The following is a 26057-nucleotide window of genomic DNA, read 5'->3' on the forward strand; positions in this document are numbered from 1 at the left end:
GGCGACATGTCCCTCATCTTCTGCCGTCCTTGGGGCCCTTGGGCGCGCTGTCTGGCGAGAGTTTCCCCTGCAGCGACTGGGACTCTTGCAGCGCCGGTCCCCATGGCTCCCCGTCTTCCCCGTGGCGGGCGTATCACAGCGTTGGAACCCCACCAGAGCCAGCAAATTTGCACAAAGGGTCCAATGACAAGCTTTCCATTTATTTTCTTAAGCAGCCTCAATGTACCGTGTACTGGCTGCACGCCTGCAAATGTACGCTGCGAGTGACCTGGACCTTGACCATGACCTTGCCCGGGGACACTGGAGGAGCTGTGTCCTGTCCCTGTGTGTGTGTGACTCCTCCGCGCCGGTGCTCGTGCTCCTCTCTCTCTCTTATTTTTCTAGCCGACATCTACCTCCCCTTCACTCTCACTTTTTTCCCTCCTCTCTCATCAACAAAAAAATCCTGCACCATCTTGCAACATCCCCGTCACACAATATCTCCGGCCATAACCCCTCCGCCTCCAACATCTCGTTCAGAGAAAAATAAAAAACCCCTCTTCTGATTGCACATTTGCAAAGCTGCCCTTATGAACGGGCGCCCGTCAGTCTTCACCTCTCAGGTAAGTTGCTGCTGCTGCCGATGATAAGCACCCTTTTTTTTTTTTTGTCTCTCATCATCTTCCCCTCCTGCGGCCGGGGGGTTTTGAGGTCACGGCCTTCGTGATACTCAACCCCGCCGGTCAAAACTCTGTCTCGTGCTCGTGGTCATAGCCCAATTGATTCAATCGGCGTCTACTTGCACCTTCTGCATTCTTCAATTAGTTCACAATGCCGCTGAATACCAGTCGCTGACTCGCTATCAATAGGATTACCTTTCAGGTTCGCACGATGCCCTCTCCGCGGTTGACTCACCGCCCTCTGGCAACCAAAGACTAACCATGGCCAAACAGACCACTTGTGGAAGGCTTCCAGGGCCTAAAGGTCTCTTGACACAACCAGAAAAGCTACCCCGTACCAGACCTACCAACCGATAAACCACCATGTTCTCTCGATTGGCCACCCAATTCTCCAAGCCCGCGGTCAAGAGTGCCGCCGGGTTGAGCACCGGTTTCCGTGCTCAGACCCGATTCCTCTCCAAGCAGGCCACTGGCAGCAAGGGACGCAAGATGCCCTTCAACCAGACCCGCGCCACTGCCCCCGTCGCAAACCTCGACGCTACCTTCACCATCCGGGTACGTAACCTCCGACGATCCACCGAAACGTCACTGTGAATCAACGGTGGGCTAACCATGCACAACAGGATGGTCCAGTCTTCTCGGGCCGAGCCTTCGGAGCAAACTCCAACATCTCCGGCGAGGCTGTCTTCACCACCTCCCTCGTGGGATACCCCGAGTCCATGACCGACCCCTCCTACCGCGGCCAGATTCTGGTCTTCACCCAGCCCCTCATCGGCAACTACGGCGTCCCCTCCAACCAGCTTGACGAGTACAAGCTCCTCAAGTACTTTGAGTCTCCCCACATCCAGTGCGCCGGTGTCGTCGTCGCCGACGTCGCTGAGCAGTACAGCCACTGGACTGCCGTCGAGAGCTTGGGCAACTGGTGCGCTCGTGAGGGCGTCCCCGCCATCTCTGGTGTCGACACCCGTGCCATCGTCACCTTCCTCCGTGAGCAGGGTTCTTCCCTCGCCAGGATCACCATTGGTGACGAGTACGATGCCGACGAGGACGAGAGCTTCATCGACCCTGGCCAGATCAACCTGGTCAAGCGCGTCAGCACCAAGGCTCCCTTCGTCGTCGAGTCCCCCGGTGCCAAGTACCACGTCGCCCTGATCGACTGCGGTGTCAAGGAGAACATCCTCCGCAGCCTGGTCAGCCGTGGTGCCTCCGTCACCGTCTTCCCCTACAACTACCCCATCCAGAAGGTCGCCTCCAACTTTGACGGTGTCTTCATCTCCAACGGACCTGGTGACCCGACTCACTGCCAGGACACCATCTACAACCTGGGCCGCCTGATGGAGACCTCTCCCGTCCCCATCATGGGTATCTGCCTCGGCCACCAGCTTCTTGCTCTGGCCGTCGGTGCCCGCACCATCAAGCTCAAGTACGGAAACCGTGCCCACAACATCCCCGCCCTCGACTTGACCACCGGCCAGTGCCACATCACCAGCCAGAACCACGGTTACGCCGTGGACGCCTCCACCCTGCCCAGCGAGTTCAAGGAGTACTTCGTCAACCTGAACGACGGCAGCAACGAGGGCATGATGCACAAGACCCGCCCCATCTTCTCCACCCAGTTCCACCCCGAGGCCAAGGGCGGCCCGATGGACAGCTCCTACCTCTTTGACAAGTACCTCGAGAACGTCCAGCTCTTCAAGGAGAGCGAGAAGATCTACAAGGACAACCGCCCCACGCCCCTCATGCTGGACATTCTCAGCAGGGAGCGTGTGGGTGTCGAGCCCACCACCCTGGCTGCGGCTGCCTAAGTTTGTTCCGCTGTGGATTTAGCTCGTTCTTGACATTATGGGATTGGCGGTGTCGTAGCAGGTACAAATGGGTTTTCGTCTTGGGAAGCTAGTGATGGTTCCTCTTTTTTATTTACAGTTGATACATAGCCCAAAAGTAGCTATTCATTCCTAAATTGATGCAAAAAAGGCACTTTATTTGGAAATTACACGTCCCTCCGTCGAGTGAACATGCTACAAGTGCACATCAGTGACAACTGTTCCCCACCAAGGCTGCTTATTCGTCACTATAGGATCCATCTCTCTCATCTCGACATCTGAACGAACGGGAACAACTTCAGAGGCTGCCGCAAGTTCACGGCCCAACATGAGCTCATGGACGAGCACAGGAAAGCACACACCCCACAGGTCTGCAAGTGGAGGTCCCTCTGGATCGCACTCATATTAACAGCCTGCTATCTATGTTCCTACGTCGAAGGAGGATGGATTTTGAGGCACACCCGCCTCTGGCTAGCCGATAGACGTCTGTCGAGCTCTATATAAGCTGAGTTTGAAAACGATATGCGAACTCGTTCAAGATATTCGATAAGCGTCTCGTCCATCCTTCGGCTCTGCCTGGCCCCTCTTCGGCAGAAAAAGAGAATAATGGCTAGGTCCCCATCATGGCATCACAGAAAGTCTCAACGGTTCAGCTTAAATGTCTTCTTGAATGTTCTACTTTTGGGAGAATGAAATCAAAATCCTCCTGTATGGTGAAGCCCGCGGGTAAAGCGGGCAGTGGTATCGCAGAGTATCTCTCTATGGTGTCAAAAAACGGGGTTTTGTTGGGAAAAGCAATCTACAGCTTCGCGCATGCCATGGAGGCACCCGACGCTGGGCATTAGAGAGAAATTCAAATAGCCATCCTGCCCACCTCCTTCCCAGTTTTCCCCGTCCCACCCTTGCCCCGTGCTTCGAAAGCGATGCTTGGCGATGTGATGTTTGTATCCTGCCGCATGCGTCGCTGACGTTTGGCATCTTTTTGTCCCCAAGTTTTCCTACACTTCATATACATGCTGGATAGGATTCGACTTGCGCGCCAAGTCCTGATCCAAAACCCTTTGCCCGTCTCTTTGATATTGTTGCGCTGCTAAGAATACTCGGTGCGTCTCGAGTTTCGCAGCCCGCTGAGCTACTCCGAGACTTAGGGGACCTGCGTCGATGAGCGCCGACAAGGACCAAAGCACTTTGAGGGCTACCCTTAGTGTCATCTGGGACGACCGTGTCCACGGTTGCCTTTCCTGTAAATGCCACCTTCATTGATACCTGGGATATATCAGACGATTGTTCTAGTATCGTCTCTCACGGTCGTCGCTGCGCGAGCCAAAGGTTCCACGGTCGCCTTGCCTGTAAGGGCCGCCCTCATTGATACCTGGGAGGTATCTATCACTCAGGGGACGAGGGTTGCGACGACCATTGCCACCGCCGCCGCCACCGCCGCCGCCGTTTCTTCGATTGCGGCGGGTGCCTGATCCACGGGGAGGTCCGCTGTCGAAGCCCCGTCTGCGTTGCGCATCTCTCTCTCTGTGCGGTGGGCGAATGCCGACAAAGACTTCTTGGCCGCGGTCGACGAAACTATCGCCTTGTTCGAAAGTGTAGCGGTTGATCTCGGTCTCGGGGCCCATGTCGCGCTTAAGGTCTTGGGTGTAGAATGAACGCATATTGCGGATTCGTCTGCTGGCCAGATCATCGGAGACGGGCTGGAATGTGATTGGGGGGTTCTTGCGCGTCGTTTGGACAGGGCCTCCTGGGAAGTTTTGGATCTGACGAGAGCCTCTGCCTCCAGGGCCGCGGGGCGGGTCCCGGTCTCCTCTGGGTCCAAGAGGCGCTCCCTCCGTGCCTCTGGCCCGAGGTCCCAAAGGAATCGCGTTCACGTCCTTAACAGCGGGCCCGGAAGGGATAGGTCTGGTCGACTCGGGGGCGGCTAGCGCGGGCGGAGGCGCGGTGCCCGAATCCAAGCGGGCAACGACGAACCCGTCGTCCTCGCGATCAAAAATGACCTCCCAGCGAGCTCCTCTCCGGCTGTGTCCCTGAGTCTCTTCCTCGTCAATCCACTCACGAACTTTCTCGGGAGGGACAAAGTCCACCCAAAGTGGCTTGCGCTCACGCTCATCGGGCCAGATGACGTCATGTAAGGCGTTGCGGACGCGAGAAGCCTGGGATGTAGTTTTGAAGACGGCAAAAGCATGAGTCCTAATCTGGTCGACGAAGAACTCCTCGATGTCGCTTTCATTGGGATCGGTGCCGGCCGGGGTTGCAAGCTCAAGCAGATGAGCCTGGACCACGTTCTCGCGAAGAGGCCTCATGAAGTTCTTGATGTAAAGAGCTCTCGTTGCAGGGTGGACGGATGGCTGCACGTCGCGCTCATACTCCATAGCATCGCCTGCTTCCTGCCCGATTGGGAACTGTGTATCATTCGTGTCTTTGGGTTGGTCTGCGATGTCTGCTGATTCGGGAGCTGGGACAGAATCATCGGCAACCGTAGCCGCGGGTTCATTCTGCGCCTCGTCGTTTGTTGTCATCGCGACGTCTTCAACATCTCCCTTAGTCTCGGGTTCGTCCTGTTCCATGGGCTCGTCTTCAGGCTGGGGTACATTCTCGGCAACGGCCTTTGCATCATTGGCGATATCTTCAGCAAGACTGGTGTTCTCCACCAACGCGTCCTTGATGTTGCTGATGACCCCAGTCACGCGAGAAGGCTCTGAAGATTGCACTTCGTCGTCCTCTTGCGCCTTGATGCGTTTGCGGGAAGCGTCCTCCAGGGGCTCGGCAGGGCTCTCGGACCGGCGCTTTCGCTTTTGAGCATCCTGGGCTATCTCGGCAGGCGCAGGAGGGGTGATTTCGGCCGAAGGCACGCCTTCTTGAAGTGCAGCCGGGGCATCTTGTTTGTCGTCACTCTCGATGGCTACTGCCGGGGCGTCGCTAGTGGTCTTGGAAATTGGGGAGGCAGACTCGGGCGCGGGCGCGGTTTCGGGTTCGGCAGGCGCAGCATCAGGTTCAGCATGCGCAGATTCCTTGTGGGCTTCGTCGACAGAAGCAGAGTCCGCAGACGGCTCCTTAGCTTCTACAGCCTGAGGTTCGGAAGTCTCAGCGGCCTCGGGTTCGGAGGCCTCTGCCTCGTTCTCGGCGGCTGCGTTGTTGGCATCGTCTTCGGTGAGTCGCAAGACGAGGTCCTGCTTAAGGCCGGCTATGGCAAGCCCTCGCCGCTTCAACTCAGCCTTGAGTTGGACGACGGTTTGCTTGCTCCAGTCCTTCATCGTGAATAATTGCTGCGTCGCAACGAGTGTCGCATAGCTCGAATGCTAGATAAAATAAAAAAGTGATGTTGGGCGCGTGACCAGAGCGATATTTGCGCGTTACCGATGTTGTTGCGCGTATTGCGATGTGTCAGGTTGGCGATGCTGAGCAAAAGGTGGACAACCGGGAAGGCAAGTCGTCGTTGAGTAGCTTCCAAGTTGAGCGCGTCGTCGCGACCTGAAAAATTGCCCCGTCATGCAAATCAGAGCCTCTCCACTGAGCTACTGGTACTTGGTACGCTAAGGCAGACAAAGTCGCTCTAGTGCAGGGGTTGCCTCCCACCATCACAGTGATCGATCCTGTCTGGGAAGGATGTCATCTCTGCGCGCGGCCCCACAACTTTTCGCGCCGTCATCTGCCGGGAGATCAATCACGTGGTTCAAAGCGTTGACTTCGTCTCAAGTCTGGCATTTTGCGCGTTCCGCTCTATGCTTGAGCGCAATTTGAATATTTGCTTTTTTCTAGAGCTAGAGCTACAATTTCCCCCCCCTTGCTCTGATAGTCTTGGACACGAGGAAAGAAGTGACATGGGATACCCGATGGCTCCTGCTTCTTCTGTTCGCATCAACATGACTAAGCAAATATCAGACGGTGAAGCCAGTTGAGCACGGGCCAGGTGTCCATTCTAGCAGCATGGCAGCATGGCACCAGCCGCCAGCCGCCGTACCTTACCTTAATTCTCGGAACCTGGGCTATTTTTTTGGTCTCACCGCGTCGACATCAATTGAAAGGGGAATTCCAACGGCTTTTGTCCCGTGCCGTTTTCGTCGCGAACAATGCCACAGGCCCTTTGCGCCTTTCTGCTTTGCAACTTTCTGTTCAAGGGACAACAGAGCTTCGCCATCTCCCTGGCCTCCTGCCTTGCTGCGCGGGTTTGCCGCAGATGGTTGAGATAAAAATTGCTACAGATGAAGAAGCGACAAGTGTCGGCTCGACAAAGAAATGCATCTCTGCGGCTTCTCTCGGCAGGCACGATCGTGAGATATCAAAAGACGTGACTTCCCCAACACCAGCGACCTGCCAAACGCAACCACCGGACTTCAAATCCCCACACGCCGCTCATCCTTATTATCCTCCAGAGTCATCTCACAAAACCTTGTACATCCCAATGGATCGGCCTTCGTCAGGCTCCGTACGGAGTATTTCACCTTTTCAAACCCCCCAGCACTCCCGCCTTCTCGATCACGGCTTTCTCGGCGCGACGCCTCTCACGGAGACTCCGGCAACAAGCGCAAGCATCGGTAGAGGGGGCACTCCTGGTTCGGACAGGGTCTTGTCAGGCCGTGTCAAAAAGTCGGCTCACAGAACACCTTTGCGCAAGGAAGATGTTCTCAGTGAAAAGGAGAAGGGGGAGGAACAGCGGCAACTGAAAGAGATGATGGAGGAAGTGAAGCTCTTTCCTAGAAGCGACAGTTGGGCCGATGACGAATTCAAACTATTCAAAATTCTGTTCATGAGACAATACAGCCCTCTGCTGCCAGGTGACTGGCAGATGAGCTTCAGGGGCATCCCAATTCCCGATATCCTATTTGCCAGCTCCGTTGCACACCCGCCCATCATCAATACGCGGTCCGGCAACGATTTCAAAGGTGGGTTTTGATGCTTCAACTTGATGGTTTTGAGTACTGACTCGGCTCCAGCGACGAAAGCTTTGGCTCGCCTCATTGATCTGACGAGAGAGGTTCGAGGCTTGGCTCAGACAGGCCAAAGGCACAGAGCGAGCGCGCTGATCACGAAGAGACTCCAGGAGTACGCCAAGTGGGCTGAGCACGACGGAGAGTACGACACACTTGATTACGTGCCGAACATCATTATCGACGCCGTCGACACCTCTCAGACGCCGCAGGCAATCGAGGAGCATATGCAGAACCGGCTCAGAATCGCCGCCGCAAGTCAACGCGCTCACTGGAGAGCTGAACGGGCACCTAACAGCGGTCATAAAGAGAAGGAAGAGAATGGGTACGAGTCCGAAGTCGACCCCGAGGAGGCTGAGCCCGAGGACAACAGGATTGTTCTTGTGCCGGACAAGTACCCGACGCCATCACCGCAAAAGGCCGACTTGCCTCCGTCGACCCCGCATCGAAACGGGATCAACGGCGATGGCATCAGCGAGCACAGCAGCCCGAGCGAAAACTCCGAGAGCGCCGAACAGCCGGACGAACTCTGGGCCGGCGAGTACACGCGGCGCCCACCTATCATTTACGGACTGTTCGTTGTCAACACATCAGTCATGGTGCTCACTATTGACTCGGCAAAAGAACAGGACGCTGCTGGGAGTTACCAGGTGGAAGTCGGCTTCAGCAAACGTGGCCAGGACGTGTGGAACGCGATCACCATTGCCATCGTTGTGTGTCTGGCCAGGGACACCATCGTGGAAATGAGGAAGAACTTCGAGACTTCGGTCTTGGACGAGTCGAGCGACCCTGACGCTTGATATGACGGTATGAATGATATGAGGCCCCGGCACGGCAGCAAGCGTCGTTTGGTCTTTTTCTTCTTCTTTGTTTACGGCGGCAAGCAGTCCTTTGGAATGCGTATACCCATTTCTATTTTGGCGGACGCTGCAGATACCCATTTCCAGAGTAGAATCCTTGGCAACTATGTTCCCCCACAAGCCATCATAAAGATTAGCTGCATCCTTTTTACTCTAAAGATCATCCGTACTGTGCGCTCAGCTGAGCAGATGGCATGACTTTCACTGGACAGGGATGACATTCCAAAACTAGGCGATTGGCTCGTCAATCTGGGGCATCGTTAAAAGCCTTGACGACCCCTCACTTGGGACAAGTGCGCATTATCGACAAGTGTCTTGATCCTGACTTCACGGCTCCTATCACCGACCTGAAGCGCCGAGCCTTGAGATCATTTCGTCGGATCCGGTCCTGACGGGGTCCAAGTCGTCCCGCGACCGATCCTGTCTCCATGAGGGTGCTCGGCTCTTGGCTCGGAGTCATGCAGATCGGAGGTCGGCCGCCGAAGCAAGAGAAAACACACAATGTGACGAAGTAAGGCAGAAAAGTCGACGACTGTAATCAATTCGCCTCTTAACACCGAGGATGGCGCTGTACGACCTCGGGATTACGTATCCTGTTTTTTCGTAATGGCGTTGGAGGGGTGCCGACATAGGACACCGACTGCCTTATTCGTCACCGCCACGATTCCCCATACCGCAAAATGCCCCGTTACCCTGTCAGCTTATTCAGGTCGCCTGTCACTGGGCCATCGCCTTGCCCGTCCTGCAGGCCAGGTTCTCGGAGCCGGATTCCGGTCCACTACGAGCTGCAGGTACTTTGGGGGCCTTTCCTCACAGTGAGGGAAGGGAATGTCAAGGAAGCGTCTGGTGGTGTGCTGCGTGGAGGGATGATAGGTCAAGAGCCGAGCCATCCTGCTCTGATTCGGCCGGGGAAGGAATCGAATTTTCACAATGGAGGGCTGCTATTCTCGATTCTTGTGTCCTGTTCCCTGCGCTAGGGGTGGCTGGCGGCGGTGTAAGTCAAATCCTGCTATTTCAAGACTTGACATGTGTGAAGTAGCACACGCAGTAACACATCATCCTGCTGCTGCTGCCGCCGCCGCGGCGCCGCCTTTGTCGGGCTCGGAGAGCGAGCTGGCCCAGCGAGGTGTGTTGCATTGCATCCTGGGAGGGCTTACTACGACAGAGTATGGTACCTTCTGGGGCCCTGTCCCTTGGTCGATTCCAGAGCGCTGGAGGGGAGGGGACCGGAGACCGAACTGGCGGGCATAGCGCTGCGCGAGGGTGGATTTGATTTGTGACCTAGACCTTGGGTCGAGAAGGAGGGACCATTGCCCTTCTCTCTCTCTTTTTCTGCCGTTTCTCGCTTGGCCGACGGGAGTGTGCCGCGCTGATGTGAGAGATGATCGGGTTGTCTAATCTGATGTGATGTTGTCTTCTCAGACGGGGGAACGGGTGGGATGGGACGGTGCCCAAGGATACCTGACTGTAGATCAATCTGTTTGCTGGAGGTGCAAGTCATGGCGTGTCGGTGAAGTCCTAGGGCACAAGTCAGTTGGCGTGACATTCGGCTTTACTGAGAGAGCATTAGAGTTCAAATTCTTTCCTCCGGGGCCCAAGGGTCTGGCGCAGAACAACATGGAGACAGCGTTGCTCGCCAGACGTGCCGATTGATCCATTCTCGAGACAAGCAAATCAGAGCGTGCTGGCGGATGGAGTAGTCCAGGGTGTCCAGGGGAGCCGGCCCAGGCCAACCGGGAAAGGCTAATTACGCCGTATTGTTCGGGTTTAGGCTGGAGATCTAGGGTAGATAGGTCGTGTCATTTGCTCCCCGGCTGTCGTTATCTCGCCATTGTTCGGTTAGATGTGATTATTGATGGTTGTGTAAGGGGAATGAAAAGGGGGCACGATGAGGACTGATGAAGGAATATTGACTGCGCAACGACAACAAGTTCGTGAACGCAAAGTTAGTTTGGCAAGGCGGGACAGCGACAAAACAAACGGAAAAAGAACGAGGCGAAAAAACAAACATGCTTCAAATATTCCCCAAACAGCATTAGTTCGACCCTCCGTGTCATCAATGCCGCGATGCGATGCTGGACTGGACGCAGCAAGGTGGACTCGAGTCGGGTGGATATTGCTAAACTCGGTGGACCACGCACCCATGTCTTGAGTGTCTAGCGACATGCCACCGGCGGCCAATCAGCAGCCACATGTTGTAATCCGTGACCTCTCAGCCCAGATCACCCAACGACGGGCTCCGATTTTCCCCCATTCTCGTCCGTCACTCGTCATTGGGAACCCAGCGTGGGCTGTCTGTTCTCGTGATTTCTGCCAGCGCCGCGTACAGTTGCACGTTCTCGTCCGCCCATCACCATCGCCCTGTTCGCCCTTGTCGCCTCGTTGTGTGTGTCGAGGTACACCACACACATCGCTACCACGCTTCCCGCCACTAGCTCAGCGTCCGTCACTTGTCAGGTTCGCTACCTACAGACTCGCTACCGCCTAGCAGGCTACAGCCTCCAGGTCCTCCTCAGAGTCTCGCACCCACCGAGCCAGCCCTCTCACCGCCCGGTGAACCCTCGCAAGCGCCTCCCAGCGCACCGCCAGCCGGGTACGGGTACGGTGCAGCGTGTACGGGTGCCCTGGATAGCCACTGACTGCCCACTGTCAGAGTCGTCTCCCACGAGGGGCTCTTACATGTCCGTCATCATCACCAGCAACACTTGTTGTCTCCTCCTTACCAGCATGCACTCGAAATCACCGCTCTATCCCTCCTAGGCGCTCGTCATCTTCTCACAACCCTCTCCTCCTCCTTCCCCAAACCAGCCCCTATTCAGCGTAACTCGGCTTCTCAAGCCCCCCGGGCTCTCGGCCCCTCCATCTCTCACACCACACTGTGTTCGTACAGGCAACCCGAACACGGCGAACCCCTTCGTCCCTTGGATCAACGGTGGCGACCCTCTATCTCTTCTCAGTCCCCGGCCGCCGATTCCGCCTTCTTGCTCCGTCATCCGGTTCTCCATATCCCTCCTGACCTCTTGTCGTCGACTGTGGACGGGGCAATCCCTCCCCTGAACCATCCTCCGGACTGCCGACTGTCGAACCACCTTTGCAACCGTGGTGGGGTTGTCTAAGTTTGACCTGCTTTTGACTTCTTTCCTCCTCCTCTGCCTTCGTCGACCGCTTTGCCCGTTGAAGTCTCCTCTTACCTCCGAGCCAGCCCGTCGCCTTCTTCCGGTCTGAGCCTCTACTGCTTACGAAGTCACCAAATCCCCCGTGATCGATACCTTGGTGAAGGCTTCTAACAGCAAACCCCTGAATACGAGCCTCTCGGATCTATTGGTCTTGCGGTTTGATACAACACAGACGCCTGCCACAGACATCCACCTCGCACCCACGACCCAGCCGCGCTTCTTCGAATGGCGATGGCCGATGGCATCTCGTCGGCGGCTCAGGGTTCGGCCAAACAGCCCCCCTCGACCATGCGAACCGCCCTTCCATCACGGCGCATGTCCCCGAAAGCCCGTGACGGAGGGCAGCATGGCGCCGTAGAGCACGCGAGAATCCCCAGCCCCGGCCCCAGTGCCGACAACATCGACTCGACGACCCTGCGCCCGGAAATGCGACGCAGTCCGTCGAGCGAAGCCACCTCAATGTCGGTCGCCAGGAGTCCAGCCTCAGTATCCAGCGACAGTTCTCCCCAGGCGAGAAGGACGGAAGCCAGACCCAGTCCAGCACCAACGACAGCGAGTTCTGCATCCGGGCAAACCGGCCAGGTCTGCAGGTAACGAGACGACAGCCAAACCACCCCCTTTTTCTGCAACGAGACTAACCAGCCACAGCAACTGCGGTACAACGAGGACACCGCTGTGGAGGAGATCGCCTCAGGGAACGACGATTTGCAACGCTTGTGGCCTATACCAAAAGGCGAGAAACGCTTCGCGCCCAACTAACCTGAAGAAACCACCGCATCTTGTTGCTGCTACTCCAAGGACCGCTCCGCCAAAAATCGCCCCTGCGCCTGGCCCTGGACCGAAATATCTCAGCGCTCCCGCTCCGACGTATGTCACCGAGGAACAGGCCCCTTCGGGGACCTGCCCAGGCGGTGGAAAGTGCAATGGCACTGGCGGTGCAGAGGGTTGCAGCGGCTGTCCTGCCTATAACAACCGCGTGTCGAAATCTGCTCACTTGAATGTCGTTCAGGGGCAAGGTTGCGGCGGCGGCGGCGGCGGTGGCAGCTCCTCGAGTCAGCAGCAGCAACAGCAGCCTGAGCCCATGGCAGTTGACGACCCCGCGGCTCCCGTTGACATTGCTGCTCTGCAAATACAGGGACAAAATCCAAACACGACCGTCGTCATCGCATGTCAAAATTGCAGCACGACCGTCACGCCCCTGTGGCGACGTGATGAAAGTGGGCACACGATTTGCAATGCTTGCGGTATGTGCCGTCGAAATCTGGGGAAAGATCTCGATCCCGATGTGCTGACATAATTAGGTCTCTACTACAAACTTCATGGAGTCCACCGGCCCGTCACCATGAAAAAGTCGACAATCAAGCGAAGGAAACGAGTGATCCCCTCTTCGTTTGGCGGCGAGTGGACTGAAGAGATGCTCGACGGATCAGAAACGCAGAGCGTGGCGCCCGAGGGCAGCCCGGAAAGAGGCACGATGAATGAGGACGGGTCTATCAATTTGGGTTTTCGGCATCGCCAGGAGGGCCCCCTGGCTATGCTCCCAGATCCTCAGATGCGCCCCAACAGGCAAGGGTCCCCTCTGCCATCGGCGACCGACCTGGCAGCCTACCAGTCATCGATGCCGCGGACGTCGCATCCCTACCCCGGATCGCTCAACGACGACAACCGACTTGCGCCCATCATGTCGCTGACCGCGATTGGCGAACGTCAATCATCTCTGTCGCCTGCGTCGTTTCTCCCGCCATCGCGCAAACGGTCTCTGTCTGCTGAAGGAAACCCGCCGGGTGATGGTGGCCCCGACACCTCGAAGCGGCTGTCATCCATCAAGTCGATCCTGAATCCCACCGACGGGGACGAGAGCCCTACCTACCACTCCGGAGGCGAGGACGCCGCCGAGCACTACGCCCGGTCTGCAATGTCTCCCGCCGGCTCGGCGCCGAGTCCAGGGTCCTACTCCAACACTCGGCTGACGCCCCTGCCCTCGCCGGGGCCCAGCAGCCAGACAAGCCATCCGGGCTACAGCAATCAAGAGAGTGAGAGGGCGAGGGCCGAGAAGAGGGCCGCGCTGACCAGGGAGGCGGAGCGGATGAGGGAGATGCTCGCAGCGAAGGAGCGGGAACTTGCGGAACTGAACGACTGAACGAATCTTCCAAACGATACACACGAAAAACGGGATCGGGATATCGGCACGGGGTTATCATGTGCGCGCACATCATGGCTTTGGAGTTGCTTGTGTGATTTTTGAAACGGGAGATGGTGGGCGGTAATATTGTGGTTTTGCGAAAGTCCAAACGGAGTCGTTTTGCTTTGCTTTGCTTATTCCCTTCTTCTCTGTACTCCTTTTTAACCCCCGGCGAAGCGAGAGGGAGAAAAACAAAAACGGACAGGTCTGGCCTTTACAGGAAAAGGGAGAGGGTGGTGTTGCGCATCTTGGCGCTCAAAACAAAACTGCATCTTATCTGTCCCGGCGTGGCTCACGACGCGGCGGCGTTTCTTCGTATGACGACGACCAAAAATCCCTTGTTTTTTGTCCTATCGGTTTTGGACGGGTTATGGAGGGCGAATGCTTTTTTCAAGAGAAAAGGGGGGAGTTTGAATTGTCTTTTTTGCTTTTCCATGGTTTAGATATCGGACCATCGACTGGTAATGGGCTCTACTAGGCCAGGGTGGCGGGACAGGACCTTGAGGGAGAAAAATTCAAGCATGGCAGTTGTCATTGGACAAGATGCCGCGTACGTTGTTGGTTTCCGCCGCAAAAAGTAAGAAAAAAGCGAGCAAGTTTGCACGTCGAGTTGTTCAAGAAAAGGGGTCTGGGACATCCAAGGTTGGTTCTGTGCTTTCGAGGGCAAAAAATCAGGTCTGTTAGACTAGCCATTACGGATCCCAAACAATACCCTGCTTTTACCGGCCTCCTTTGTTCTCCTTACACCATCTAAGAAATAAGTGAAATTCATACAATTACGCCCGCCGCAAAGCAGACGCAATATCTTCCCAACCACTGACGTAAATCCCACATCATACGCAAACTCATACCAGTAGCGCTTTACAAGTTTCCGAATACACGCAATGTACAGCGGGCCCGGCGGGCCAGACATCCAGAGGGGGTTTTCTGTCGGGTTTTACAGCGGTTTCCCTTCGTTGTCGGTTCTGCCCCCTGCCTCTCTTCTCGGTTCGGTTGTGTTCCCCATGCTTTGTCGCAAGGCCGAAGGTCGCGTTCCCCTCTCTTTTCAGTATCTTGACAATTCGAAAAATCCTCAGCAAATCCGGTTCACATCGTAGCCATCTCTGACCCGTGCCTCCCGCCCCAAAGAAGCTTTGGGAGGGAAACGCATCCGAGATGGGCTTTTTGGACTGTTGTAAAGGGGGGCGGCTAGCTTACACCTGCTCTGCTCCCCAGCCGCCGTCGGCCTCGCGCATGTTGGCTGGCGGCTCGATCTGGGGGACGAACTCGAGGGCGGCGTAGGCGACGCCGATGATGCCGATGATGGAGCCGGCGAGGATCTTGAAGATGCCGTTGTTGATGAGGATGGAGCCGATGAAGATGTAGACTAGGAAGCGAGCGTCAGGATCGCAGGTTCTCAATATCGGGGAGGGCTGCCAGGCTTGAACTTACAGATTCCACGGCCGATGAAGGAGAAGAGGAAGGAGGCGTAGCGGGACACCTGGGGAGGAATCTGGAACTCTGCAACTGGGTTAGGCAGGCTTCTGGGAGCTGGAGACAAGGCCAAGTACCAAGAAGAGCGGTGCCTGTGTTCAAGAGGTTAGCTTTGGTTCCCGACTGTGGTTTCCCGGCAGGGCGCAAACTTACAGAGACCGAAGATAATGACGTAGGCGCCAACAATGATGCCCTGGCTACAAGCGGTTGTTAGTCGGGTCGTACAAACATGGACTGCGTCCCGTCCACAGAATGTTTTGATGCGCGGAGCCGTGTGCGCGCGCTGCGGGATAGCTTCGCGGCAACGATGCGCAAGCACATGAGATGTCCGACGGGGCCGACAGAGGGCGAGGACACATACAAGGAGAAGTCGAAGAATTGGGCGATACCACCCAGGACCATAACGGTCGCGGTGACAAGGTTGACGATGCGGCTGTTGGGGGCGGTATGTTAGTCCATGGGCAATGCGATGGGATGTCCTGGGGGCACGTACAAGGCGTCGGAGAGCTCCATGTTGGCGATTTAGCTTGGTTGTGGTGGTTTCGGGAAGGTTAATGGGCGGAAGGGGATATGTAAAGGAAGAAGAAGGGGGAGAAGAAGCTGACGTGGATGGAGACGGAGACGCCAGGCAACTGGATATCGCGGGTCTTTGGGGATTGGGGATGTGTGAGTGGGAAATGTGCAAGGTGGGTGCGAAAGGTGTGACGTCCGGAGAAGAGGCTGACGAGTCAAGGTGCAGCACTTGTGTCCAGTGTGTTGTGCTCTGCTCCTGAAGCTGGCAAACCTGGCAGATTAGATACAAGGAGTGCAGCTGTGGATACCGCGACGGGGGTAGGTACCCGGTACTTTGTTAGCTGCTGCTGTGCTGCTGCACCAAACAACCCGAACACGTAGCAGTGCCAACAGGAGGCGCATGTCACCAGCCACACCCAAGCTAACCCACCAGCCTCTCACAGAAGGTTTTTTGACACTTACGCTTGAAAGCTCTGCGACCGCCTGCCTGAGTTGGGGCCCAGCAGGGGTTCGGCGACAATCGCGACGTCAATTGGTGTAGAGGCAAGCTCATTACCTCAGCCAAAGCAAGGTGAGAGCTTCACTTCAACAGCTCTCACTTGATTGATGGTCTGATATTGAGGACTTTTCGACAGCGGATTGCTCGTCTCGTTGGCTCTTTCGCTTACTACGATGTGAGCGCAATCAACTGGAACTTTCTTTTTCCCAATATTTGTACAACAAATTTTGTTTGATGTTCCCGTCATGTTAGCCCTCCGAGCTTCAGTGCCTAGGCAGAGCCACCTCGGCCGGCTGCCGGGGCGAGCTCTGTATGTTGGTGTCTTGAGCTTCCGCAGGTCGATACACATGCCTCCCGTGCAGACGAAGCATCACTCTGCGATTAAAGACATTAGGAACATTGGCATCATTGCTCATGTTGACGCTGTGGGTTCGTCATTCACAGCTTGCAGGATGAAAATGCTGATAACTTGAAGGGGAAAACGACCACCACTGAGCGCATGTTGTATTATAGCGGCGTGACTCGTCGAGTTGGAGGTAAGATTTGTGTGAGGGGTCGTTCTGGTGGATGAGAGTTGCGGATGGGCAGTGAGAGTCTGCAGGATCATGAGCTGATGAGAGGACCCAGATGTCGATGCCGGAAACACCGTGACGGACTTCCTTGAGTTGGAAAGAGAGAGGGGCATCACGATTCAGTCAGCAGCCATCACTTTCAACTGGCCTCTACCGGAAGACTGCCAGCCTGGAAAGCCTCCCAAGACCATTAACCTTATCGATACCCCCGGTCATCAGGATTTCAGATTCGAAGTCGACAGGTGTCTCCCTGTTCTTGATGGTGCAGTGTGCATCATTGACTCCGTCAAGGGCGTGGAAGCCCATACGGAGAGAGTATGGGCTTCTGCGCATGAGCACAAGATCCCGCGTATCGTCTTCGTTAACAAGCTGGACCGAGACGGCGCATCATTCCGCAAGTCGGTGCTTGAAATTGGTTCTCGTCTCGGTGGATGGCCACTGGTATGTCAGATACCATGGTGGGAGGGCGACCAATTTGTCGGCGTTGTCGACATCATCAACCGCGTCGGATACAGGTGGAAGGCCGAAAAGCAAAAGACAAAGTACGAATTTGCTGAGCTTCAGGAGGTGCTTTCGGGCAACCCTCTTCTTGCGGAGATCGAGACAGCTCGCGAAAGACTGATCGAAGGACTCGCCGAGTGGGACGAAGCCATCATGGATCTCTTCGTTGACGATCCCACCAAAATCACCAGTGAAATGCTCAAAGACGCTGTTCGAAACGTCATTCGCAGCGGCGACGGAAACGCCATCCCCGTCCTGGCAGGTGCCAGTTTCCGACACATCGGGGTGGAGCCTCTGATGGACGCCATCGTTGACTACCTGCCCAGCCCAGATGAGCGTCCAGAGCTTGAGGTTCGCGTGGGAGCCAACAAACAAGAGCTCCAGAAGCTTCTGAATAACACTAATAAGCACAATAAGAAGGCCAGCCACGGCCAGGTTGCTGCTGTGGCGTCTGTCTTCAAGGTCTTCCACCACCCCAAGGAAGGGACTCTGAGCTTTGTCCGTGTTTACCACGGCGATCTTCACCGGAACTCGTCTACTTGGAACACCCACATCCAGCAATCTGAGAAGCCGTTTGGTCTGGTGCAAATATCTGCAGAGAAGACCGAAGACGTGCAACATCTGGCGACGGGCCAAATTGGTGCCATCAAGGGCTTGAAGAAGGCCCGCACGGGCGACACTCTTCTCGCATCTGTCGGCAACAAACAAGTTCCAGATAGTCTGAAACATGTTCACATAAGACCGCCCGAGATCCCACCAGCCGTCGCCTTCCTTGCCATCGATCCGCAGGGCATGACTGCCGCCAAAGAGCTTGAGATTGCCTTGGACAACGCATCTCGAGAGGACCCCAGTCTCAGATGGACGCGCGACGAGAAGACCGAGCAGTTTATCCTCCAGGGCATGGGCAAGCTTCACCTCGACATTGCGGTCCACAACCTCAAGCAAAACCCTAAGGTCCAAGCCGATTTCGGCCCCATTGAGGTCGACTACAAGGAGTGTATCACTGCCCCTATCGGACCTCACCACGTCACCTATGACAGAGTGGTCGCGAGCAAGTCCGGCAGGGTGTCATGCAGCGCGACTCTTGAGCCTCTTGAAGAACACCACCGGCAGGCCGCCCTTGAACCAACTGTCGAGCGCGATGGCAACATGATCCATGTCATCATCGACCTACCCGAAGAGGGCTATTTCCCCAGCTTTGACCCTGAAGAAGCCCGCCAACAGCTCATCAACGGCGTAGTCGCCGCACTCGCGCGTGGTCCGCGCCGCGGTTCACCTGTGCAGGGCTGCCACATCACAATTAACGTTGATGCCACCGAGGTTGAGAACCCATCAGGGGGACACTTCACAGGCGCCGCAAGCCGTGCTGTCCGCGAGGCCCTCCGCGAAGCCCATACCACGCGCCAGGTGGTTGGTGTTATGGAGCCCGTCATGCTGGTGCACATCAGCTGTCCCGAGGCCGCGGCGGGCATGGTGCAGCACGATATCAGCTCCGGCGCCGGTGGTCATGTTTTGGAGATTAACGACAAGTCTGCCGAGTCGAGCTCAACGATTGATGTCAGCAGAATCTACGCTCCCCCCGACCCTTACGACAGTGTCGCATCCCTGAGGGGCAAGAAGTCCATGGCCAGGACGGTGGAGATCGTGGCTAAAGTGCCGTTCAAGGAGGTCCTCAACTTTGATGAGCATTTGAGAGGCAAGACTGGTGGACGGCACTCGATGACTATGGCGTTCGATAGCTTTGACCGCGTCGTGGGCTCCAGGGAGAAGGCATTGTAAAGATAAGAGACGTGATGTACGATATAATTCGAAAGCGAGGTACCGATACGCGGCACCTATGAACATAAACATCTATCCACTTTCAACTCAATAATTAACTGGACATGTCGCATGTGATGTTTGCGGCCATCACGGTACATCGCGAATAGTGGAAACCTGACTAACCCAGGCTGTTAGGGGCGTGGCACTTCACTTCGAGTCTGCAACAGACAAATATGGTTCTACAACAACGAAACAAATACGGTTCTACATAACGAAAAAGAGTATCCAGGAGCAAGAACAACAATGTGGGCAAAAAAACAAAACAAGTCTTAGCACGACCTGGTTTCGATCCAGGGACCTCTGGGTTATGAGCCCAGCGCTCTACCCCTGAGCTACCGTGCTTGCACTGTGTTGGAAAATTGAGCCAATTTTGCATATACCAACGTTTGGTGGGGGCTCGGTATGACTCTCTTCGACAACGTCTCTAATGCAACTCAAACGTTACTCAACAGAGAACCATCATACGCAAGTAGTTCTTAGTCTAATTCAATCATGAATTTAGATGTTGTGAGCTTTTATAAGGTCTTTCTCTTTTCTTATACTCGTGTGCTGATGATTTTTCGTCACAGCCGTCTCTTCAGCCTGGAGACATGCCTAGTCAGCTTAAAATGCTTTCTCGCTGTTTATTACTACACACTAAGTTAGTAATATGAGATTGGCCTAGTCACACAGCCAGACCTTCTGAAAGATAGGGGTGACTGGGCATCTACTATATGCACAGTGTTTTCCAGCAGCAATGCCGCATTCTTGTAGATGGCACACCTCGTATAGACTATATTGGAGAAATGCATGATTGGCCAACGGTGCTGATATGCAGTCGACTTTCCGTGTGCCTCACCTTACAGTTTCCTATTTGGGTGGAAGTAAAATCAGGCTGGCTCTCTTCAGCCTGTTGCAAGACAAGGCTGATCTTAGTAGGCTTGGCTGGGCATCTCATCTGTGACACAGCATCAGATCAGGCTGTGACTAGGAAACGTGTATAAAAGGAGCTGTCTTAGCTTCCGTGCTTTCCCGTGTGACTGTGTTCGTGACCAGTAGCCTGAGGTCATACAAAGATGAAGCTTTTCGATCGCGCCGCCAAAATACCTGGAAGTCTTTTCGCTTTCAAACAAGGATTTGTTCCTCTTCGAGCTCGTTTTCCAGAGAGATTTTCTTGGAAAGCTTCCATTAAATCGGTCACCATACGGAACCAAGCTTCGACAAATACGACATGGCTCCCCTCTGGGTGGCGAAGAATGGCGATTTTCAATATCGGCACACTGACAGTTACGATGCTGTTCCTCCTGGGCATTTATTGGGTCGCTTTGGCAAGAACCAAGAACTTTATGCAATCCTGGCGGTTTTTCTCAGCGGACTGCGGAAGGACGACCGTTACCAACACGATGCTGCACCTGCTTATCAACATTTTTTCGACTCTGGTGCTCGCATCCTCAAACTTCTTCATGCAAGTTCTGAACGCACCAACCAGATCGGAAGTCGATACTGCTCACGCTCAGGGTAGATGGCTTGATATAGGCGTAACTTCTTGGCGGAACGCTTTCTATCTTTCCCGCTTCAAACGTTTTGCGTGTCTTTGCTTACTTTTGACGTCAGTCCCTATTCATATGATGTTCAATAGTTCTGTGTTCAAGATCGACAAACGGATGGGGGATTTTCATGTAACAGTCGCCTCCAACGCATTCATCGAGGGCGGCTCCTACTTTCTCCCAGGAGCAAGCATGATCATAAGCAACACCACAACCAATGGTAATCTTGGCGACACGGCCCTCCTGCCAACCTTTCAAGATCTCGTCACCAACAATGTTTCAAAATATGCACTCAATGTGTCGCAAGCAGCTGCTATAGGTTCAGAATGGGAGAAACTCGAGCCAGCAGACTGTGGAGGGCTCTTCAATGTATCAACGTGTACCGGCTTGACCAACTTTCGCAATCTCGTCATAGTCTTGAAGGGCTCTGGATGGAAAAGATCTGAAACTTGGAACCTCTCGGCGAATAATGACCGGATATGGCAACCGATCTTGCCTCGAGACGAGTTCAATACCCTATGGTACAGTGCACAATGCGCTATGAGTGGTACCCTTACACGTGACGGTTTTGCCAGCTGCCTCACGAACTGCGAAAAGTTCTTCAAATGGAAAAATTGGGAGGAGGATGAAAGCCGAATCTCTATCTCTCTTCAAGATTGGTACCGTTCGCAACCGGTTCCAGATTACCATGGCTTTGAGCTAGATCACTGCCGGGCGGAGCCAAGAAACACAACCTGCAGCGTCGCTCTCGCCAAGCCGCTTCTTCTCATTGTCCTCATCTCAATCTTCATGAAGATTCTCACCTGTATGGTTGTAATGTTAGTTCTTGATGACGAAGAACCTCTCGTTACTCTGGGTGATGCTGTGGCATCATTTATCTCCATTCAACCACGCCCGGACTTTGTGTCAGGTCTAATGACGCACTCTATCCTTCAGGAAAGAGCAAGAGATGGAACCATCTGTCAACCACTGGGGCCTCGAAAATGGATTAAAAGACAACACCATCGTTCTCCAACTGTTCCCACAAGCGCCTGGGTCAAAGTCTACTGTCAATTCATTCCGAGTATTCTCGTGTTGCTGTTCATCGTCGTGGGTCAATTCAAGATAAACATATCGTGAGTATCGGCGCTTCAAAGTTCGCACTCCCATGAGAGTGTTTCAACAACGAAAAGAATTGCTGACTATATTCAGCAAGTGGAATAATGCGGAGAATGCCATAGTCATGGCTCCTATCGGGGGTGCGAATATTCATTTCCTCACTACCATGGTGGCCAACATCCCGCAACTGTATCTTTCATCTAACTATTATGTGATTAACTCATTGATCACCCAAATGGAGATGGGGTGGGAGTGGAGTGAATTCTCAACCAAGCATCGCCCGTTGCGGGTCACGAAACCCAAGTAAGTCTCTGAGTTGAACCTATAGTTAAGATTCTGACTTTCCAAAGGGGCCAACAAACATCGACATACCGCCTTCAATTGCCATATAAGCTTAGCGTTCCTCTGATGGTCTCCAGCGTCTTGATGCATTGGTTGCTTTCGAATGCGCTCTTCATGGTGGTTTCACAGGGCAGTGAGCACATCCTCTCCCTCAGGTTGATTATACAAATCTGGACTAACACGTTAATGGCAGCCTACTATGTTCTTGGCCCCTCCGACTATATAGTCGATCCTGACAGTCTTCCGAGAGATGCTGCAATAAATCTCGGTAGCTCGAGAGCGCACACACTTGCATTATTCCTCATTGGTATCTTGATGATGATCTGCCCAACGATTCTATCGAGGCAGAAGCTGCCAGGGCAGATGCCAGTCGTTGGCTCCAACTCAATGGCGATTGCGGCTGCCTGTCGCGTCTCTCCGCTGGCCCAAGTGCCCACGGATTCCCATGAAGAGAACAATACGCACGAGACCGAGCTTGCAGAGCTTACAGGCGAGTATGTTCAAGCCATGAACGGGTCAGACAATCAAAAAAAGATGATATACTTCCCTCTCAAATGGGGCGAGGTCAAGATGCCCAAAGGCTTGTTCAAACACCCGGCAGACGGTCAGGAACCGGAGGAGGTAGGCCATCTCAGTTTTGGCACTGTCCTCGACTGCCCCAGCCCTCCAAAGGATGGCCGCCTCTATGTGTGATAAGTGAGGGGCCAGTCTGGGTCATTGGTTGTCTCACGTCGTCATTTTTTCCCAAGTTAGATCGGCTAGCTGCTCTTGCCAGAATTTCGCATCTCATCTTCACGGCTAGACCACTAAACAAAACGCGGGCGGAGCTAGGCAGCTGTAGGGGTAGATGCTACATGTAATAGACTGCTTGCGTTTGGTTCTTGTGACCTATCGAAGTCAAGATCACAGGTAATGAGGCGTGACTGAAGATGGAATCAGAGTCAGTCTGAAGCACCGAGAGTTGCTCATACCGGCTTAGAACACAAGAAGGATCGATCGTGTAATTTCTCGTCAATGTTATGTCCCGGGCTACCGGGCTTTGCCTTGAGTAGGCCCCGTTGCGTGGGATAAAAGCCCGCTAGCTGCAGAATAATCCATCAGCTTGCATGTTTGAAAGGCGGGACTTTAGTAGGTGATCCTGCCTTGTACTCATGTCCATGCGGAAGAACTTATGCAGCCCGGTGAGAGGCGGGATGTGTGACGGTGTGATGGTGAACACGACCCAGCACCGAATTGTCAGATTCTAGCGCCGTCGGACTAGACAGTAGCCGTGTTCCTTATCGACTAGTCTGCGATCTGGTTTGTCAGTATCAATGAAGAAGAAATGGACATGCTGCAACTGGAATGTCGTTGATAAATCGTCCTACAGAGACTTTGCCTCACGTCATCCCCGGACATACGAGTAGCCAGTTTCGCAAGGAGTCAAGATACTCCCTGGTAAATGACCTCTTTGCCGACGGACCTCAACTACAGCCCTAGAAATCTCAACTAGGCGTGGTAAAGTTGCCACAGGGCTTACGGTTGACGTGCTCGGAAGATCCGGTGGTTTAAGCAGAGACATCAGACCGCGTTTTCGAAATGCATCGAATGTGACAAATTGTCTACGTCAACATGCCAAGCTGCGATCCCTACCAGAGGCCGCCGAGTCCGTTAGGCGCCGAACACGCCTGCTGTGCCATGATCCTAGATATTGGCGACGAAGAATATAGAAGAAACAATTTCCATGTGCCACCACGTGGCCGTGGACGTGGGACCCCGGAATGTCACTGATCCGCGAGGCGTTGACGATCATGAATGGATGTTGGCCGGGTCGCGGGCCAGGGTCTGGCGATCCTCCCATGCGGATGGAATTATTCTCGACCGGACAATGCCAAGCTTTTTTGTTTCGTTTGTCAAAGAGGATGGCAGTTGGGACGAACAAACGGCTGCTCTCCCGTCGCTTGTTTTATTTTTAGGCGGCAATGGGAAAAACAAGCGCGCTGAAGGTGGTGTAGTACGGTGTGCCGTGGGCTTGCATTGCCCTGCAGAGGCCCAACACAGCCTCTGGATGCCCGGATTGACGCTCTCCGGGCGACCAAAGAGCCAATCAGAAAACGGGCGCACCCCAGCCCACCTTCTGTTCTAAGAAAGTTTACTCCTCCTCCTCCCCCAAGCCTCCATCCGCAAAGTGGTCAAGGCCCGTAGACTCGGGACTTCATCCCACGCCTGACCAATCCGCGCAGAGACAGCCCGGTCGGCCCTATGGTTTTCTGCAGGATTTCGACTTTTGTAAAGAGCAAGACCAATGGCACCAGCCTAGCGCTGACGGGTAGACCGGCTCCAGCAAGGCTTCCATCTCGTCGGAGTTCACCACTCCCGGGAGGAACTGGATAGCTACGCCGCGTGCCAAAGAACGCGTGCCATGTTGGCATATTCCCACGTCTTTCTCACTGCCCGCTGTGCTGTGAGATGGCGGTCGGGTGCGTTCGTTGCCGTTGCTAACTCCGTCTCCCAGCCATGCTTGGGAGGCCGGGATCTTGTCGACGATGGATGATCTGGGTCCAAAATAGAGTACATCCACCAAGAATACATGGCAGCCTGTTCCTGAATACACATTCAAGCAGGCGAGTAACATAGTATATAACAAAGCGTCATATCCCGTGTTCATGATACCTTCGTCCGCATCTCATCTCGCATCCACATCTTCACAGTTTCCTACTTGCTCTATTTCCTTGTTTCCTAGAGTCTGTCATCTCAGCTTTACACCAACCTAATACGCAAGTCATCCAACACACACACACAATAATCAAGATGCTCTTCACCCAGACCGCCGCCGCCGCCATCCTGGCTTTCGCCTCTTCTACTCTCGCCGGACCCATCAGCACTCGCGATACCACTCCGGCTTTGAGCTTGACTCAACAGCTGTTCCTCGCTGATACGTGAGTCCTATAATACAGCAACATCAAGCCCGAGCATCAGACTAATGATACCAGTGCCGCCGACCGCTTCAAGCTCCTCCCCGATGACAAGCAGTTCGTCTTCGACTTCAACCAGAAGCAAGCCAACCCTGGAAAGGGTGGTGAGCTCATCGCTGCCAACCGCAAGACATTCCCCGCCCTCGTCAGCACCGGAGCCGGCATGGTAAGTTCCCCTGATAACCCCCAAATTACCAAACAACAAAGCTGACGACCCCGAAAGGCCGTCGGACGGGTTAAGCCCTGCGGCATGAACACCCTCCACGTCCACCCCCGATCCGTCGAGCTCCAGATCGTCACCGAGGGCCGCCTCATCACCGAGATGGCGCCCGAGAACGGCGTCCTCGCCGCCGATGGCAAGACCCGCCGCATCATCCGCACCGAGCTCAGTCCCTACATGATGACCCCCTTCTACCAGGGCTCCGTCCACAGCCAGTTCAACCCGGACTGTACCGACGCCATCTTCGTCGCCAGCTTCACCTCGGAAGACTTTGGCACCGGCCAGATCGCCGACGAGACCTTTGCCTTTAGTGACGATCTCATCGCTGCTACCTTTGGCCAGAGCATAGACGGCGAGGACATAGAGATGGTCCGCGCTGCTATTCCCGCCAGCATCGCCCTTGGTGTCGATGCGTGCTTGAAGAAGTGCAACATCAAGAAGCGTGAGATCTAAGGGGGCGGTGTGGGATGTATATAAGTATCTACAAACGGGATCGGGATTATAAGGGCATAGCGAGGGGCATGCATGGCATACTTCATGATGGCATTGGGCGGAAACGCATCTGATTTAGACTGGACCGTCAGCATTGGGCAGGCGTTCTTGGCTTTGTTCTTTATTTGAATACTTTGAAAATATCACATACATGACGTTTGGAAAGCTTTAGGAAATATGCAATCTCTTTCACGAATACTGTTACAACTGCGGTTTCTGTGATTGCTGTTGCCGCCTCCAATACTGTCTCTGTCCTCGTTCCCAAACCCATTTCCAGCCTTGTGTTACATATAGAAACTGCCTACTTTGTGGTGCTATGTACTCTATAGAGCCAGTATCAATGTCGCTGTCGTCGTCGCTATTATCAATTACTTTTGTTTTACTCCTTTTACCATTCTCAGTCAGATGCATTCCT

General features: G+C 54.5%; 8 protein-coding genes across 8 annotated transcripts; 6 read left to right on the top strand and 2 right to left on the bottom strand.

The window, feature by feature from the left end:
* Positions 1–1022: 1022 nt before the first annotated feature.
* GCG54_00001955 (Carbamoyl-phosphate synthase arginine-specific small chain) lies at positions 1023–2464 on the top strand (the record flags this gene model as incomplete). Its single annotated transcript, XM_045402056.1, has 2 exons — positions 1023–1214; positions 1283–2464. 2 exons carry the CDS (start codon positions 1023–1025, stop codon positions 2462–2464), a joined length of 1374 nt encoding a protein of 457 aa, XP_045270785.1.
* Positions 2465–3771: 1307 nt separating this feature from the next.
* Positions 3772–5739, bottom strand: GCG54_00001956 (uncharacterized protein; the record flags this gene model as incomplete). Its single annotated transcript, XM_045402057.1, has 1 exon — positions 3772–5739. One exon carries the CDS (start codon positions 5737–5739, stop codon positions 3772–3774), a length of 1968 nt encoding a protein of 655 aa, XP_045270786.1.
* A 1148-nt stretch (positions 5740–6887) lies between these two features.
* Positions 6888–8213, top strand: GCG54_00001957 (uncharacterized protein; the record flags this gene model as incomplete). The annotated part of the gene is made up of 2 exons (XM_045402058.1): positions 6888–7368; positions 7420–8213. 2 exons carry the CDS (start codon positions 6888–6890, stop codon positions 8211–8213), a joined length of 1275 nt encoding a protein of 424 aa, XP_045270787.1.
* A 3461-nt stretch (positions 8214–11674) lies between these two features.
* GCG54_00001958 (Suppressor of ferric uptake 1) lies at positions 11675–13589 on the top strand (the record flags this gene model as incomplete). The annotated part of the gene is made up of 3 exons (XM_045402059.1): positions 11675–12039; positions 12098–12693; positions 12751–13589. The coding sequence occupies 3 exons, from the start codon at positions 11675–11677 to the stop codon at positions 13587–13589; spliced, it is 1800 nt and encodes a 599-aa protein (XP_045270788.1).
* Positions 13590–14824: 1235 nt separating this feature from the next.
* GCG54_00001959 (Golgi apparatus membrane protein tvp15) lies at positions 14825–15617 on the bottom strand (the record flags this gene model as incomplete). Its single annotated transcript, XM_045402060.1, has 6 exons — positions 14825–14997; positions 15063–15131; positions 15182–15196; positions 15258–15301; positions 15466–15537; positions 15598–15617. 6 exons carry the CDS (start codon positions 15615–15617, stop codon positions 14825–14827), a joined length of 393 nt encoding a protein of 130 aa, XP_045270789.1.
* Positions 15618–16361: 744 nt separating this feature from the next.
* Positions 16362–18968, top strand: GCG54_00001960 (Ribosome-releasing factor 2; the record flags this gene model as incomplete). The annotated part of the gene is made up of 3 exons (XM_045402061.1): positions 16362–16541; positions 16592–16652; positions 16744–18968. The coding sequence occupies 3 exons, from the start codon at positions 16362–16364 to the stop codon at positions 18966–18968; spliced, it is 2466 nt and encodes an 821-aa protein (XP_045270790.1).
* Positions 18969–20245: 1277 nt separating this feature from the next.
* On the top strand, positions 20246–22669 carry GCG54_00001961 (uncharacterized protein; the record flags this gene model as incomplete). Its single annotated transcript, XM_045402062.1, has 3 exons — positions 20246–21651; positions 21728–21937; positions 21985–22669. 3 exons carry the CDS (start codon positions 20246–20248, stop codon positions 22667–22669), a joined length of 2301 nt encoding a protein of 766 aa, XP_045270791.1.
* Positions 22670–24766: 2097 nt separating this feature from the next.
* GCG54_00001962 (uncharacterized protein) lies at positions 24767–25603 on the top strand (the record flags this gene model as incomplete). Its single annotated transcript, XM_045402063.1, is given in 3 exon segments — positions 24767–24894; positions 24913–25096; positions 25154–25603. The coding sequence occupies 3 exon segments, from the start codon at positions 24767–24769 to the stop codon at positions 25601–25603; spliced, it is 762 nt and encodes a 253-aa protein (XP_045270792.1).
* Between the last annotated feature and the right edge of the window lie 454 nt (positions 25604–26057).

This window comes from Colletotrichum gloeosporioides (assembly GCF_011800055.1).
Source record: "Colletotrichum gloeosporioides strain Lc1 chromosome Unknown consensus_7, whole genome shotgun sequence".
Taxonomy (NCBI): Eukaryota; Fungi; Ascomycota; class Sordariomycetes; order Glomerellales; family Glomerellaceae; genus Colletotrichum; species Colletotrichum gloeosporioides.